Below are 18,903 nucleotides of genomic sequence, written 5' to 3'. Positions count from 1 at the left end.
AAAAATCCAGAAAAACTCTCCAAATCCTGGGCCAAAAGCCGTCAATCAAGCCAACTCTCTGTTTGAAAAACATTCTGGGTTCTAACCTCAACCAAATGTTTTCTTGTGCTCTAAAATTTTGTAAGAAAAAGTCTCAGTTGCCAATCTAGTGAGCACCCTGGTTCATGTGTCCTTATCCCTGTAAGGAATTACATGGATCCTGAATTTTTTTCAAAAGGCTCTCAAGGTTTTTCCATGCAGATATAATAAATAACAATAATAATAATAATAGTAATTGCTGAGTGTTTACTATGTGTCAAACACTGATCTATGTGCTGGGGTAGATGCAAGTTAATCAGGTTGGACACAGTCCCTGTCCCACATAGGGCTCATAGTCTTAATCCCCATTTTACAGGTGAGGTCACTGAGGCCCGGAGAGGTTAAATGACTTACACAAGGTCCCACAGCAGAGATGTTAAGGAGTCAGATGAGAATCCATGTCCTTCTGACTCCCATGCCTGTGCTCTATCCACTAGGCCATGTTGCTTCCTGTGAGAGCCAGCAAAGCATCTATATTAAAGGAAGGAATTTTCCCCCTCAATTGTGACTATCTCTCAATCCATAACATCATGATTATTGACCCAGTGAAAGGGAATTTGAAGACAGGAAACCTAGTCTTTCTCATATTCCGGGGCCTTCAGCCACTTGTCTGCTGTGGGACCTTGGGCAAATCACTTCACTTCTCTGTGTCTCAGTTCCCTCATCTGTAAAATGGGGATTGAGACTGGGAGCCCCATTTGGGACAGGGACTTTTAGACTGTGAGCCCACTGTTGGGTAGGGACTGTCTCTATATGTTGCAAACTTGTACTTCCCAAGCGCTTAGTACAGTGCTCTGCACACAGTAAGCGCTCAATAAATATGATTGATTGATTGATTGATTGATTGACTGTGTCCAACCTGATTTAGTTGTATCTACCTCAGTGCTTAGTACAGTGCCTGGTGCAAATCAATCAATCAATCAATCAATCAATCAATCATATTTATTGAGCGCTTACTATGTGCAGAGCACTGTACTAAGCGCTTGGGAAGTACAAATTGACATCACATAGAGACAGTCCCTACCCAACAGTGGGCTCACAGTCTAAAAGGGGGAGACAGAGAACAGAACCAAACATACCAACAAAATAAAATAAGTAGGATAGAAATGTACAAGTAAAATAAATAAATAAATAAATAAATAAATAGAGTAATACATATGTACAACCATATATACATATATACAGGTGCTGTGGGGAAGGGAAGGAGGTAAGACGGGGGGATGGAGAGGGGGACGAGGGGGAGGGGAAAGAAGGGGCTCAGTCTGGGAAGGCCTCCTGGAGGAGGTGAGCTCTCAGCAGGGCCTTGAAGGGAGGAAGAGAGCTAGCTTGGCGGATGGGCAGAGGGAGGGCATTCCAGGCCCGGGGGATTACATGGGCCGGGGGTCGATGGCGGGACAGGCGAGAGCGAGGTACAGTGAGGAGATTAGTGGTGGAGGAGCGGAGGGTGCGGGCTGGGCAGTAGAAGGAGAGAAGGGAGGTGAGGTAGGAGGGGGCGAGGTGATGGACAGCCTTGAAGCCCAGGGTGAGGAGTTTCTGCCTGATGCGCAGATTGATCGGTAGCCATTGGAGGTTTTTGAGGAGGGGAGTAATATGTCCAGAGCGTTTCTGGACAAAGATAATCCGGACAGCAGCATGAAGTATGGATTGAAGTGGAGAGAGACATGAGGATGGGAGATCAGAGAGAAGGCTAGTGCAGTAGTCCAGACGGGATAGGATGAGAGCTTGAATGAGCAGGGTAGCAGTTTGGATGGAGAGGAAAGGGCGGATCTTGGCAATGTTGCGGAGCTGAGACCGGCAGGTTTTGGTGACGGCTTGGATGTGAGGGGTGAATGAGAGAGCGGAGTCGAGGATGACACCAAGGTTGCGGGCTTGTGAGACGGGAAGGATGGTAGTGCCGTCAACAGAGATGGGAAAGTCAGGGAGAGGATAAGGTTTGGGAGGGAAGACAAGGAGCTCAGTCTTCGACATGTTGAGCTTTAGGTGGCGGGCGGACATCCAGATGGAGATGTCCTGAAGGCAGGAGGAGATGCGAGCCTGGAGGGAGGGGGAGAGAGCAGGGGCAGAGATGTAGATCTGGGTGTCATCAGCGTAGAGATGATAGTTGAAGCCGTGGGAGCGAATGAGGTCACCAAAGGAGTGAGTGTAGATTGAGAACAGAAGGGGACCAAGCACTGAACCTTGGGGAACCCCCACCGTAAGAGGATGGGAGGGGGAGGAGGAGCCTGCAAAAGAGACTGAGAAAGAACGACCGGAGAGATAAGAGGAGAACCAGGAGAGGACGGAGTCTGTGAAGCCAAGGTCAGATAACGTGTGGAGGAGAAGGGGGTGGTCCACAGTGTCAAAGGCAGCTGAGAGGTCGAGGAGGATTAGGACAGAGTATGAGCCGTTGGATTTGGCAAGCAGGAGGTCATTGGTGACCTTTGAGAGCGCAGTTTCCGTGGAATGAAGGGGACGGAAGCCAGACTGGAGGGGGTCGAGGAGAGAGTTGTTGTTGAGGAATTCTAGGCAGCGCGTGTAGACAACTCGTTCAAGGAGTTTGGAAAGGAATGGTAGGAGGGATATGGGACGATAACTAGAAGGTGAGGTGGGGTCAAGAGAGGGTTTTTTTAGGATGGGAGAGACATGGGCATGTTTGAAGGCAGAGGGGAAGGAACCAGTGGAGAGTGAGCGGTTGAAGATGGAAGTTAAGGAGGGGAGAAGGGATGGAGCGAGAGATTTCATAAGATGAGAGGGAATGGGGTCAGAAGCACAGGTGGCCGGAGTAGCACTTGAGAGGAGGGAGGAGAGTTCCTCTGAGGATACCGCTGGGAAGGATGGGAGAGTAGCAGAGAGTGTTGAGAGCCGGGGGGTTGGAGAAAGGGGGGAAGAGACTTTGGGGAGGTCGGACCTGATGGATTTAATTTTGTTAATGAAGTAGGAGGCCAGATCGTTGGGGGTGAGGGAAGGAGGAGGGGGAGGAACCGGGGGCCTGAGAAAGTAAGCTGCAAAGTAAGCACTTAACAAATACCACAATTCTTATTTAGCAAAGGGATTCCACAATTGGCTCTCTTGGTGCCTTCGTCTCTAATAATCAGGCTAGGGGCTGGGGGGATGCCACAGTGCATCTGACTGGAACACATGTTAATCTCCTGGATGAGACTGGAGATGCACGTGAACAGAAAAATAATTCAGTTACAGCTGCTACAGAAATCCATACCATAACTACTATAACACAAATAAAGAGTTCTACATCCCTTTAACATCCTGAAGAGACAGAGTTGGAAAACACTAAAATATCCCATTCTGGGCAAGTAAATCAGAGGCACACAATTTTGAGGCTTTGGGGAGATATTTCTGTATAATTCTGAATAGCATTTACAGTACATTACCTGACACTGGATACTTTTGTATTGGGAAAATGACATGTATTTTTAGAAAAAAAGAGTCTACATGATACTACTACAGTATAACTGATTTTGCAGAAATGGTAGCAATTAGTTCAAATCTTTGGCAAAAAAAGTCACCGTTTGCCTAAAACACCACATAGCCCCACTCTCAATGAAACAAAAATTGAATTTCCCTTTGTGACTACAGAAACAGATGTGCATGTCTAATAAAGTTTAGTCCCTGATTTGTGTAGCAGGCCTAAGTTCAGAAATGGTTAGGTTGGAGTTGTTACTTGTAGATAGGGAAGGGGCTTGCTCGAGCCCTGCAGTTCATGGAAACTTTGCCGTCCGGTGATTCTTCGGGATAAATGGTATTGATTGGCTGCTCTTCAAAGATTGGGCCATATCCCTTTCCTTCTTCTGAAACTTAAAGCAGAAATGGAAAAATGTTAGCACACTTCCAGAGAGTTTGAAATTTCCAGAAAATGTGGAGCTGCTTTAATCTTCGGAGAAATGATAATAATAACAATAATAATAATCATGATGATGATAATGATGGTAATTATGCGGTACTTGTTAAATGCTTACTTACTGTGTGCCAAGCACTGTATTAAGTGCTGGAGCAAATACAAGATAATCAGTCCAGACACAGTCCCTGTCCCACAAGGGACTCTCAGTCTAAGTAGGAAGAAAATCCAGGATCATTCACTACTTCCATTGTTTAACTACCAAACTGCGTAGTCATTCTAGACTGAGCCTCAGGTTATGCAACCATGGGAGCAGGAATCCATGCCTAACTTAATCCATCATCGAATGACTACTGAACTCAAATAGGGCCTAAAACCCAGGGGATCAGGGAATAATCCACATGGCTTAGAGAAGCAGCGTGGCTCAGTGGAAAGAGCACAGGCTTTGGAGTCAGAGGTCATGGGCTCAAATCCCAGCTCTGCCAATTGTCAGCTGTGTGACTTTGGGCAAGTCACTTAACTTCTCTGTGTCTCAGTTACCTCATCTGTAAAATGGGGATTAAGACTGTGAGGCCCCCGTGGGACAACCTGATCACCTTGTAACATCCCAGTGCTTAGAACAATGCTTTGCACATAGAAAGCACTTAATAAATGCCATTATTATCATTATTATTATGGCTGCCATTAACAGTTCCAAACCCCATCCTGTCCCCAATCACTGGGGTTGGTCCAGCATGAGACTGGAATGTACATGAACTGGGAGCAATCACTGATAAATAGCAGCACTGTGAGCAAAATGGCCCCAAGTGTCATGAGCATTAACAGGGCAAAATTAAAAATGCCCTCATTTTGCCAGGCAAGTGTCCTATTCAACCCAATATTTGGTATCTGACTGTGACAACTGGATGCTTGGAAAAACTCTTTGGCACCCATTCTAGTGTTTAAACATGTGCCACACTACAACCCTAGCTCTTCCCTTTCATAACCATATATTATTTTCTTTAACAACACTTATAAATTGCTTGACTGCATGTTTTTCCAAGTCCCTCTTGCTGGGATATAGCATAATGGAGAGAGCAAAGGCCTAAGAGTCAGAAGGTCATGGGTTCTAATCCTGGCTCCACCATTTGTCTGCTGTGTGACTTTGGGCAAGTCGCTTCACTTCTCTTGGACAGGGACTGTATCCAACCCAATTTGCTTGTATCCACTCCAGCTCTCTTAGTACAGTGCCTGGCATGTAATAAGCGCTTAGCAAATACCACAGTTACTTTTTATTATTATAGCCAGAGGTGCACATTTCTTGGAGTGATCTCTTCGGTATCACAGTAGGGAAATGTTTATGATCCAAACATCAGCACTGATGAGAAGTGCTTAGTACAATGCTCTGCACACAGTAAGCACTCAATAAATATGAATGAATGAATGAATGAAATGCCCAGATAACCCCAACAAAAGGAAGGTGGTACATGTTTTGTTTTGTTGTCTGTCTCCCCCTTCTATTCATTCATTTATTCAATCTTATTTTTTGAGCACTTACTGTGTGCAGAGCACTGTACTAAGCGCTTGGGAAGTACAAGTTGGCAACACATAGAGACGGTCCCTACCCAAAACCCAGACTGAGCCCCTTCCTTCCTCTCCCCCTCCTCTCCCTCCCCATCCCCACCGCCTTACCTCCTTCCCCTCCCCACAAGCACCTGTATATATGTATATATGTTTGTACGTACTTATTACTCTGTTTATTTTATTTGTACATATTTATTCTATTTATTTTATTTTGTTAACATGTTTTGTTGTCTGTCTCCCCCTTCTAGACTGTGAGCCCGCTGTTGGGTAGGGACCGTCTCTATATTTTGCCAACTTGTACTTCCCAAGCGCTTAGTACAGTGCTTTGCACACAGTAAGCACTCAATAAATACGATTGAATGAATGAATGAATGGTATGTTTTAGGCACTTACAATGTGGCAAGCACTGTACTAAATGCTGGGAGTCACAAAGTAAGCAGATCAGACATGGTTCCTATCCTCTTCAGGGCTTACAGTTGAAGAAGGAGGGAAAATCTGAACTAGTTGTTAAACTGAGATCGTTCCGCTCAATGGAGTGTTTAAAAGTGGGGTGCAGGTGGCTTTCGTAATCTGGGAAATGGTTAGAAAATTGTCCAACTTGAAGGTTCACTGATGTTTCTGTTTTATCCACGTTCCAACTCCTGAAGTTTCCACATGGTCACTCAGCAATGTGCTTGGTTTGTTGGCAGGCAGTTGTAAGAGAGGCGTACATGTGTGCGTGGGTCCTTGGAAGTGGATCAAATGAAACTATTTGTGTAAACATTTACGCATATGTTGGCTGTGGAATGGGTACATGTACTTAGTTCAACAGCATGGCTTGTTTCTGAAGTTGTGGGTTTAGACTGCAGCAGATGCTTTTTTGAGATTAAAACTGGACAGCTGTGCCGTAATGTTAAGTCTCTGTCTTTATTCTGCTCACGGAGTCACAAACACAATATAGAATGATATGTGCATTTCGAGTGATTGGCAAAGAAATCATTCAGGTGTTCAACTGATGTGAAGTGCTAATTGAGCCTTTAATACCTATGTTTACAAACAGGTGACTTATTGACCAGTTCTCAGTTAACTGAGAAGCAGCATGGCCTAGTGGAAAGAGACAGGGGCTAGGAATCAGAAGACCTGGGCTCTAATCCTGGCTCCACCATTTGTCTGCTCTGTGATTTTAGGCAAGTTACTTAACTTCTCTGTGCCTCAGTTATCTGTAAAATGTATATTTAGACTGTGATCCCCATGTGGGGCAGGGATTGTGTCCAACCTGATTGTCTTGTATCTACCCAAGCACTCAGTACAGTGGCTGGCACATAGTAAATGCTTAACAAATACCATTAAAAAATGAAATCAAGGTTTTCAACAAGCATGGCTAACAAGCTTCTCCAACCACTTCTTCCTCCAGTGGCTTTTATCTTGAATATCTCACTTGCAAACAGACCTCTTGCTTGTTCCCTGCCTTCTGCTTGTAACTCTATTCCACACCTTATTAGGTAACCACTCCTCTCCTCATTTTCAAGGCCCTTCTAGAAAGCATGTCTCTTTCCCCACCCCAAATATCCCAACTGCTACTTCAGCATTTCCATGTCTCCTAAGGACTCGGATACCCACAACCCCGTTACACTCATGCATGTACTTCCTCCTATCTGCAATTTAATTTGTGACTGTTTAGCCTGTCTCCTTGAGGGCAGGAATCAATCAACTGATCAATCAATCATATTTATTAAGCCTGTACTATGTGCACAGCAACTGTCCAAGCAGTTGGAGGTGGGGGAATACAACAGAGTTGGTAGTTGCCAGTCCCCTCCAGACATATGCTTATTGTGGGTAATAATAATAATAATAATAATAATAATAATAATGGTATTTGTTAAGCGCTTATTATGTGCCAAGGATTGTTCTAAGCACTAGGGGGTATACAAGGTAATCAGGTTGCCCACATGGGACTCACAGTCTTAATCCCCATTTGACAGATGAGGTAACTGAGCCCCAAAGTCACACAGCTGACACATGGCAGAGCAGGGATTAGAACCCATGACCTCTGACTCCCAAGCCCGGGCTCTATCCACTGAGCCACACTGCTTCTCTGGGAATGTATCTGTTATACTGTTATATTGTACTCGTCCAAATGGGTTACTAAAGTGCTCTGCACACAGTAAGTGCACAATAAATACGATTGAATGATTGATAGACACGTTCCCTGCCCTCAAAGGAAAAACAATTAATACAAAGTCAACAGTAATTAATACAATATACACCATATCCTTGATTTTCCTTTCATCGTAGCCTATAATGACCAATCAAAATGACATATTTGAAAATAATTGTGCAATGTAAGTGTTTCTTGTTTTCTAAATGCTAGAGCAGTTAGAGGATGATTAGATCGTACACAGTCTCTGTCCCACATGGGGCTTCTAATCTAAGAGGAAGAGAGAACAGGTACTGAACCCTCATTTTATAGATGAGGGAATTAAGTGACTTGTCTAAGGTCACAGAGCAGGCATGCGGTGGAGCCAGGTTTAGAACCCAGATCCCTGCCTCCAAGGCCCATACTCCTCCAATAAGCCATGCTGCATCTCTATATTTAGATGAGACACATACACATCATTTATAAAACACAAAAATCATTTCATTCTCCTCCCAAATTAAAAAAATTCAGATTCCATGGAATCCCATCCTATGATTCACCTTCCTTGTCTAACAGGCACAACTTTGGCTAAGGAGGAGATTAAAATACAACACACAAGCACTCACTGTTTCCATAATCATAATCAGGGAAGGAATCATATAGGTCAGGAAGTGATAAGGGAAAGGTGGTTTTATGAAAAACCTACTTTTGCCCCACCACCACCTCTTCAGGGCCCTCTGATCCGTGTCACTGTTTTCTTTTCATGTATGTGTATGAGAATCTCTTTGCCCACATATGTTGCACTTCAGACTAGAAAGAAGTTTCTTTCAAGGGATTCATTCTTTCTTCTTTACTTTGTGAAATTTCTGTATTTGCTACTTTTTTCTTAAGAAGGGTATTTGGAAATCGAACAGTAAATGACACTAATTTCCGTAATTCATTCAATCGTGTTTTTTGAGCGCTTACAGTGTGTAATCTGATGAACTGGTGTGGATAAAAGACTATGTGTAATCTGATCTTGTATAAGAAGAGTATTTTTGCCTCCTTCATTTTAACTCTGTTGCACTGTACTCTCCCCAGTGCTTAGTACAGTGCTCTGCTCACAGGAAGAGCTTGATAAATGCCATTGGTTGATGATAGACTTAACTAAGAAGTGAAATTCTACCATGGTATTTTTATGCACAGCACATTATAAATGCAGTACACAAACTATGCTGAATACTTACCATGGAATGAATAAGTTGAAAATCCCTGCCGTTTGGATGGCACTATTAAAAAAGAAAAAAAAAATTAAATAGGTAAAAAGAAGTTATAAAATAAATATGCAAATATATGAAATTATTGTACATTGAAAAGTCTTTCTTTACATCAATCTAATATGAGTTGTTTTGCATATATATTCGCATACATTGGAAGCTGGGTAAAAACTATCAGAGAAAAAATGCTACCTGGGAATTAGCAGATTTAATTATTTAAAAATACTAAAAGAATTAGAGATTTCATAGATCAGGCCTTTCTCTCATTTGGTACTGCTTACAATATACATGGATTTATTTTTTTCTCCCAGAATGACCATCACAGACTGTATGATGAAGAAGCAAACTCATTACCTAAAACTGACAACTGAAATGAGCCATTTATGCAACCTTTTGTAGTCAGACATAAGGATTAAGATAAAATTATTTTTGCTTACTTCACAATTGTGGTATCTGTTAAGCACTTACTATGTTCCAAACACTGCACTAGGCACTGAGGTAGTTACATACTAATCAGATCAGGCACAATCTCTTGTTCCCCACAGAGCTCACAGTCTGAGGGAGGGAGGGCAGGTATTTTTCCCCATTTTAAAGATGAGGAAATTAAATAACAGAGAGGTTAAGTAACTTGGCCAAGAACACACAGCAAGAAAATGCAAAAGACAGGACTAGAATCCTGGTCTCTTGGTTTCCCAGTAGTCCGAGGTTCTATATTCTTCTGTACTTCAATTTTGTCTACCTCACCGCTAACAACTCGCCCATTACCTGCCTCTGTACTGGAATGCCCTCCCTCTTCATATTCATTCATTCAATCGTATTTATTGAGCGCTTACTGTGTGCAGAGCACTGTACTAAGCGCTTGGGAAGTGCAAGTTGGCAACATATAGAGACGGTACCTACCCAACAGTGGGCTCACAGACTAGAAGGCAGAGACAGAGAACAAAACAAAACATATTAACAAAGTAAAATAAATAGAATAAATATGTACAAATAAAATAGAGTAATAAATACGTACAAACATATATACATTCATTCATTCAATCATATTTATTGAGTGCTTACTGTGTGCAGAGCACTGTACTAAGCGCTTAATTTCTGACACTATTCTATCTATCATATCATATTCACTTTCCTCACCTTCAAAGTCTTATTAAAAACACATCTTCTCCAAGAGGTCTTCCTCGACTAAACCCTCATTTTCCACTTCTCCCACTCCGTTCTGCATCATCATTCAGCCCGTTGTTGGGTAGGGACCGTATACGTTGCCAACTTGTACTTCCCAAGTGCTTAGTACAGTGTTCTGCACACAGTAAGTGCTCAATAAATACGATTGAATTAATGAATGAATTAAATGCTTGCTGTGTGCAGAGCACTGTATTAAGCACTTGGGAGAGTACAATACAACAATTAACGTGACATTCCCTGCCCACAGTGAGCTCACATTCTAGAGGGGGCTCACACCTGACACTAAGATTTGCATGTTTTATTCACCTCTACCCCACAGCACTTGTGTAGATATCTGTAATTTTATTTATTTATTTATTTTAATATCTGTCTTCCCCTCTCCACTGTATACTCCTTGTGTGCAGGGAACATATCTACCAGATCTGTTATATTGTAATCTCCTAAATCCTTAGTATAGGGCTCTGCACACAGAAGCACTCAATGAATATGATTAATTGATCCTTTTCAATGCTGCTTCTCCATCATTAAAATCTGCCCCCTCCTCTCTATCCAAACTGCTACCACATTAATCCAAGCACTTATCCTATCCCACCTTTATTATTATATCAGCCTCCATGCTGACCTCCCTGCCTCAGGTCAGCAGTTCCAGGCTAGGAAGAGGATATGGGAAAAGAGATAGATGAGACTGAGGTACAGTGAACCCAGTGCTAGAGAACAAAGTGTCTGGGCTGGACTGTAGTAGGAGATCAGTGAAGTAAGTTAGGAGTGGAGGAGCTGATTGAGCATTTTAAAGCCGACGGTAAGGAGTTTCTGTTTAATGTGGAGGTGGATGGGCAACTTCTTGAGGTTCTTGAGGAGTGGGGAGACATGGAATGACCCACGCAGCAAAATGAAGTATGGACTGGAGTGGTAAGAGACAGGAGATAGGGAGGTCAGCGAGGAGGCCGATGCAGTAGTCAAGGTCCAGTAGGACAAGTGCTTGGGATCAGCGTGATAGCAGTTTGGATGGAGATGAAAGGGCAGATTTTAGCAATGTGGTGAAGACAGAATTTGGTGACAGATTGACTACGTGGGTTGAATGAGGGAGACGAGTCGAGGATAATGCCAAGGTTATGGCGCTGTTGCAATCATCAGCCTACTGCATACCTCCCCACCTCTAGCCTCTTCTATCTTCAATCCATATATCAATCCTCTGTTACCCAGATAATTTTCTAAAACATAATTTTGCTCACATCTCACCACTCCCACCGCTCAACACACCACATCCCCATTTTACAGATGATGTAACTGTGGCACAGAGAAGTGAAGTGATTTGCCCAAGGTCACACAGGAGACAAGTGGCAGGGCTGGGATTAGAACTCAGGTCCTTCTGACTCCCAGGACCATTACGCCATGCTTTCTTCCCACATTGCTTAAGAGGAAACAGGGACTTGGCATATAAATAACTACATAACAAGTACTATTATGATGACGATGATTACCCTCCGTTTTACTTCCTCTGTATCACCAAGCACTTGGTGCAAAAATACTAATTTATTTACGTGACAAAAGAGCCTCTTACCTGCTAGGCAGAAAATGAAACATGTAGTAAGGAGGTGACTGATCAAGAACCACATTTTCATGTTGTGTTCAGTGGTGATTAGGTACCATCAGAAGAGTTTTTGCTTGACAGTGGGTAGTCAGATAACTCTAAGACACCTGAGTCAGGAAAGAAGAAAAAAAGAAGTATGAACAAAACTCACCACGTCAATTTCAATTAGTATATTCCTTAGCATATTTTATATTTACAAGTTTTTCTATTTTTTGCTTCCGACTAGATGAATTATGGAAATTACAACTAGTACGTGAGCCCCATGAGGGACAGGGACCCCATTTTTCTACCTGTCTATTTTGTACTGGCACATAATACAATGCTTTTAACACAGTAAGTGCTTAACACAGCGCTTAGAATAGTGCTTTCATCATCATCATCATCAATCGTATTTATTGAGCGCTTACTGTGTGCAGAGCACTGTACTAAGCACTTGGGAAGTACAAGTTGCCAACATATGTGCTTTGCACATAGTAGGCACTTAACAAATACCATCATTATTATCATTATTAATAAATACCATTACAACTACTACTACTTGTGTATAGTAAAAGCAATGTTAACTACAGAAGCAGCGTGGCTCAGTGGAAAGAGCCCGGGCTTTGGAGTCAGAGGTCATGGGTTCAAATCCCAGCTCCGCCACTTGTCAGCTGTGTGACTTTGGGCAAGTCACTTAACTTCTCTGGGCCTCAGTTACCTCATCTGTAAAATGGGGGTGAAGACTGTGAGCTCCCCGTGGGACAATCTGATCACCTTGTAACCTCCCCAGCACTTAGAACAGTGCTTTGCATATAGTAAGCGCTTAATAAATGCCATTATTATTATTATTATTATTAACTGAAAAACCAGGTGGGCTAATGGAAAAAACACAGTCCTGGGAGTCAGAAGACCTGGATTCTACTCCTGGTTCTGCCAGCTGTCTGCTGTGTAACCTTGGACAAGTCAGTTAACTTCTCTGTGCCTCAGTTTCCTCATCATTAAAATGGGGATTCAATACCTATCCACCTCTCCTCCTTAGACTGTGAGTCCCATGTGGGACAGGGACTGTATCCAATCTGATTAGTTTGCATCTACTCCAGTGCTTAGTACAATGCTTGACGATCAATCACATTTATTGAACGCTTACTGTATGGAGAGTACTGTATTAAGCACTTGGGAAAGTAGAATATAACAATATTACAGACACATTCACCACCCACAATGACCTTGCATTCTAGAAGGGGAGACAGACATTAATAGAAATAAATAAACTACAGATATTCATTCATTCATTCATTCAATCGTGTTTATTGAGCACTCACTGTATGCAGAGCACTGTACTAAGCGCTTGGGAAGTACAAGTTGGCAACATATAGAGACGGTCCCTACCCAATAGTGGGCTCACAGTCTAGAAGGGGGAGACAGACAACAAAACAAAACATATTAACAAAATAAAATAGAATAGTAAATATGTACAAGTAAAATAAATAAAGCAATAAATATGTACAAACATATATAAAGGTGCTGTGGGGAGGGGAAGGAGGTAAGGCAGGGGGGATGGGGAGGGGAGGGCGAGAGGAAGCCCCAAGTTCTGTGGGGCTGGCAGGGGACGATGAATAAAGGGAGCAACTTAGGGTGATGCATCAGGGAGTGGAAGAAAAGGAAAAGAGTGCCTAGTCAGGGAAGGCCTGTTGGAGAAATACCTTCAATAAGGCTTTGAAGAGAGAGGACTTAATAAATACTTAACAAATGCCACAACTATTATTACTATTATTATTATCAACTGTTATATAATCGAGCAAGAAATTCTAGTAACCAGAGTCACAATCTTGTCTCATAGACCCTGGTGGGGAATGCCTCTTACCAGCAGAAGTTTATATTTGAGGTTGGCATGAGACTGCCAAAATCAGGCCAATTGCAGTTCCCCTGGAGCTTTCGGCAGGGAATCCTAGCAGAGCTGTCTGACAGTATAGTGTGAGCTACCACGTGCTCAGCTGGTCTCACTGTAGCCAATAATCCTTCCTTTAGCAATAGTTTCAGAACCTGAGGTGTCAATGGGGTTTCCAAAGGCTACATCCACATCAGAGACCTTTTTTTGCTAGGCATTTGTTCAGTGCCTCATATGACAGGCACCATATTAAGCGCTGGAGTAAGTACAAACTGATCAGTTTGGACACAGTCCATATCCCACATGGGGCTCACAGTCTTAATCACCATTTTGCAGAGGAGATAACTGAGGCATAGAGAAGTTAAATGACTTGTCCAAAGTCACACAGCAGACAAGCAGTGGAGTAGGCTTAGAACCCAGATCCTTCTGACTCCACAACCCGTGATCTATCCACTAGGTCATGTTGAATCCACTTGGCCACTGCACAACTTTTCAGTGACTCCGCTCTCTCTCTCTCAACCTCCATATGCATTCTAGCACTAAATCCTGTTGATTCTTTTTTCATCCCCTTTGCCACACTAAGGGCTTCATTATGGACTTTGTTGCCTCCAACACATCTTTTCTTCAATCCCTATATTTAGTCTGTCACCAAATCCTGTCGGTTTGTTCTACTTTTACAAACCCTGCGACCCAAGCTGATCGCATATTGGGCTAAGCACTTTTCATATCCTGATTCCCAGCCACCTCCTCCCTACGGAAGCAGTGCGGTCTAGTGGAAAGATCATGGGCAAGAGAGTCAGCAGACCTGGGTTCTAGTCCCAGCTCCACCTTCTCCTTGCTGTATGACCTTGGGCAAATCTTGAAATTTTTCTATGCCTCGGTTTCCACATCTATAAAATGAAGATGAAATACTTGTTCTCCTCCCCCTTACGAGAGATCCATTTGTGCCCGAAGTTGTGTGTGACTTATTTTCTATCAATCAGTGGTATTTAGTGGAGCACTGTACTAAAGAGTTATCTACCTCAGCACTTAATACAGTGTTTGGCTCACAGTAAGTGTTTAACAAAAGCTACAGTTGCTGTCACTCCAGTCCATACTTCTCTCTGATGTGCGGATCATTTTTCTAAATAGTCATTCTATGCACATTTCCCCACTTCTCAAAATCCCCCCAGGTGCCCCCATCTATCTCTGAATCAAACCTAAGCTCATTACCATTGGATTTAAGGCAATCAGCATCACTTAACTTCACTCCTCTCCTCCTACAACCCTGCGGGCACACTTCACTCCCCTAACACCACCCTGCTTACTGTGCCTCAGATTTGTCTTTCTCACCACTGGCCTTTAGCCCATATTCTCCCTCCATCCTGGAACTCCCTCCCTCTTAACAGTTGACAGACCGATGCTCTCCCCAACCCCAATTCCTACAAAAATCATATCCTATCCAAAAAGCCTTCCCTGACTAACATTTCATCTCCCCACCATTTTCCCCTCCCTTCTGGGTCAACTACACACTTTGGTCTATCCCCCCTGCTTTACTGTCTGTCTACCTGACTTGACTGTAAGTTCCTAAAGGGTGGGGATCATATCTACTATTGTACAGTGCTTAGCACAGTACCATTTAACACTTCCACATCACCTGGGCACTTGGGTATGAGAAGCAGCGTGGCTCAGTGGAAACAGCACAGGCTTGGGAGTCAGAGATCAATCAATCAGTCAATCAATTGTATTTATTGAGCGCTTACTATGTGCAGAGCACTGTACTAAGCACTTGGGAAGTACAAGTTGGCAACATATAGAGACAGTCCCTATCCAACAGTGGGCTCACAGTCTAGAAGGGGGAGACAGAGAACAAAACCAAACATATTAACAAAATAAGAATAGGTATGTACAAGTAAAATAAATAAATAAATAGAGTAATAAATATGTACAAACATATATACAGGTGCTGTGGGGAAGGGAAGGAGGTAAGACACGGGGGATGGAGAGGGGGATGAGGGGGAGAGGAAGGAGGGGGCTCAGTCTGGGAAGGCCTCCTGGAGGAGGTGAGCTCTCAGTAGGGCCTTGAAGGGAGGAAGAGAGCTACCTTGACGGATGTGCAGAGGGAGGGCATTCCAGGCCAGGGGGATGACGTGGGCCGGGGGTCGATGGAGGGACAGGCGAGAACGAGGCACGGTGAAGGGATTAGCGGCAGAGGAGCGGAGGGTGCGGGCTGGGCTGTAGAAGGAGAGAAGGGAGGTGAGGTAGGAGGGGGCGAGGTGATGGAGAGCCTTGAAGCCCAGGGTGGGGAGTTTCTGCCTGATGCGCAGATTGATTGGTAGCCACTGGAGATTTTTGAGGAGGGGAGTAACATGCCCAGAGCGTTTCTGGACAAAGACAATCCGGGCAGCGGCGTGAAGTATGGATTGAAGTGGGGAGAGACACGAGGATGGGAGATCAGAGAGGAGGCTGATGCAGTAGTCCAGACGGGATAGGATGAGAGCTTGAACGAGCAGGGTAGCGGTTTGGATGGAGAGGAAAGGGCGGATCTTGGCAACCCAGGTCATGGGTTCAAAGCCCAGCTCTGCCAATTGTCAGCTGTGTAACTTTAGGCAAGTCACTTAACTTATCTGTGCCTCAATTACCTCATCTGGAAAATGGGGATTAAGACTGTGAGCCCCCCGTGGGGCAGCCTGATCACCTTGTAACCTCCTCAGTGCTTAGAACAGTGCTTTGCACATAGTAAGCACTTAATAAATACCATTATTATTATTATTCACTCCCTCTTAGGTGAGGGGAAGTACTAAATGGCCATAGTTTGGGAATACAATGGGCCTTCCGTGGGAATGGGTCCCTAGGACAACCTTGACCTTTTAGCTCCAATTCTTAATTTACCAAACATTTGACAAATCGACACCTTCATTTGCCCCTGCATGCTGTGTTTTACTGGAGAGAGATTTGCACTATTGAAATATCAATTTCTCTAAGTATGGCAAAGTGGATAGACCATGGGCCTGGGAGTCAGAAGGTCATGGCTTCTACACCCGGCTCCACCACTTGTCTGCTGTGTGACCTTGGGCAAATCACTTCACTTCTCTGTGCCTCAATTACCTCATCAGTAAACTGGGGATTGAGACTGTGAGCCCCCCATGGGACAGGGACTGTGTCCAACTCCGTTTGCTTGTAACCATCCAGCACTTAGTACAGTGCCTGGCATAGAGTAAGTGCTTTACAAATACCATCATCATTATTATTATCATTACTATTATTATTACTATTATTATTATGGGGCATTTCCATATGCACTATTTTTACCTTCTCTAAGTGCAACCAGCAAACATAAGCCAACGTCTTACTGTACCATATCCTTACTGTGCCCCAAGAACTTCTGAGAGCCATTAAATTTAATTTTACCAAATGCATGTGGGTTCATTCCCAAACTCTGACTTGCATTGTTGGGGTGCCAAACTGGGAATTTTGGTTTTCCATCGGATGAGCAGTCTGTGAGTGTGCTCATCTTCCAAATCCACCACCACCTCCCATTCTAAGGGTTCCATCAGGAATTGGGAAGTGTTTGCTTACTGCTCTAAGTATTGGCTTAGCCAAAAAAGATGGGAAGCCCTTCTTTCTCACTTCTTTATTCAGTTGGGTAACCAACAGTAAGGCAGAAGCCAAGTGGAACTGGGATCAATAATCTAATGAGAAGGAAAAGCTTCCAAAACAATAGATGTGTCTCACCTGGTTGCCAAATGGCATCAACCAGAATACTCTGCCCTCTAAAGTCAAAACATAATGTTTCAGGAGGTTGTCCTCTGGAATAAATGCGGGACAGAAATGGAGAATGGGGAGAATGTATTCAAGAAATCTAAGTGACATCAAGAAATGTTTTAAACTAGATTTGTTAGGGATGGTTAGTCAAGCATACCACCCTGTAATCTAGGGTAAGCCTGAATTCAAGTAGAGGTCTAGAAGCAAGAGGTTGAAAGAGAAAGCAAAAGATAAGAACCTTGACACTCAGAAAAAGGTACTTTATGTGAACTTGGCTAGACCAGAGGGGAAGGGGAAGAATGATGAAAGAATTGGACTTTGAGTTCAGGACCAAAGTTAAAATGTACTAGAAATTTCAATGATGAGCTAGATGGCTCTTATTTATTTTGTTTTGTTGTCTGTCTTCCCCTTCTAGACTGTGAGCCTGTTGTTGGGTAGGGACCATCTCTATATGTTACCGACTTGTACTTCCCAAGCGCTTAGTACAGTGCTCTGCACACACTAAGCGCTCAATAAATACGATTGAACGAGTGAATTTAGATTGATGGCTGTAAGCTCCTTTTGGGCAGGCAACCTGTCTGTACTCTCCCTACCACTTAGTATGGTGCCCAGCACATAGTAAGTGCTCAATAAATATAATTGATTGATTAGGAAAATTGCTTTATGAAATAGGAACCTAAGATTAAGGATGAAAAATCAAACTCACAAACCCAAGAAATAATTTAAACCTTATTCAGTAAAGTTTCTCTGGGTTAAGCATAAGTAGAAAAGACCTGGGCTGAAATCATAATAGGTCTTTATGATAGACCTTAAAATAGCATGCGAGTAATTACGCCTTTTATTTGTGCACTTATCAAATAGCTTTAGAACACAGGGTAATGGGGTTGAAGGACTTTAATTTATCAAATATTTTCTATCCAAAAAATCAGCAGGTCACAAAGTAGGACAAAGAGGCCATTAAAAGAAAACAAGCATATTTCCCCCAAAAAATAAAATTCCTCCAAGTGCAGACAATAAAGATGCCCATGGAGGACTGCCAAATGCATACTAGAATTTAGGAACTCCACACTAATGTTGGAATTGTACTTTACAAAGGAATAAAAACATTAAAAAATTCAACTATATTAAAACTGAATAAATAGGTAGAAAAGTGTTAGATGAGATCCACTATACAAAAATGCAAAGAAATGCATCCAGGTAAAACTGATCCATCACTTACAGGATGATGGGCTCTAATCTGGAGGAAAGAATATGTGAAATCATTGCTATGGCTTCATTTGGAAGAGTATAGGATATGAAACCAAGATGAACAGGGGAAAAGAAAGATTTAGGCAATGAAGACTGACCCGAAGTGTTAGGACTCTTTAGTATGGAAAGACAGTAGCTTAGAGGGAACATAACTAAAGGTTACATTATTTGGAGGGGTGAGGATGCAATGAATAGGATTTGTCCCTAAACTATTCAATATTACCAAGGAACTGACCAAAGGGTTAAACTTATGGAAATTATAAACATAGGCAAAGATGAAGATTGAAAATGTCAGAAGGCTAAAGAGTGACTTGGTTAAATATAAAGATGAGAGATCTAAAATGTGGTTCTGCTTGCTACTTGCTCACTTTGGGCAAGTTCCTTTACGTTCTGTAGGCTGCAGTTTCCTCATCTGAAAAATGG

The 18,903-nt window shown here is 42.9% G+C and overlaps 1 protein-coding gene across 5 annotated transcripts in view; it reads right to left on the bottom strand.

Annotated features, from left to right (window-relative positions):
• CNTN1 (contactin 1) overlaps nt 1-18,903 on the bottom strand; it is a 520,093-nt gene that overhangs the window by 204,641 nt on the left and 296,549 nt on the right. For all 5 annotated transcript variants that reach the window (XM_038769914.1, XM_038769941.1, XM_038769948.1 and 2 more), the window contains 3 exons: nt 11,592-11,728; nt 8,816-8,857; nt 3,737-3,869 (listed from right to left, as the gene is read on the bottom strand). In XM_038769914.1, coding sequence (XP_038625842.1) covers nt 3,737-3,869; nt 8,816-8,857; nt 11,592-11,652 — 236 coding nt within the window. In that variant the 5' untranslated portion in view covers nt 11,653-11,728. The remainder of the gene's footprint in view (nt 1-3,736; nt 3,870-8,815; nt 8,858-11,591; nt 11,729-18,903) is intronic.

Source organism: Tachyglossus aculeatus, chromosome 2 (genome assembly GCF_015852505.1).
Source record: "Tachyglossus aculeatus isolate mTacAcu1 chromosome 2, mTacAcu1.pri, whole genome shotgun sequence".
In the NCBI taxonomy this organism is placed as follows: Eukaryota; Metazoa; Chordata; class Mammalia; order Monotremata; family Tachyglossidae; genus Tachyglossus; species Tachyglossus aculeatus.
Note: the sequence above shows the minus strand (reverse complement) of the source record. Positions and strands in the feature narration are given on the sequence as shown.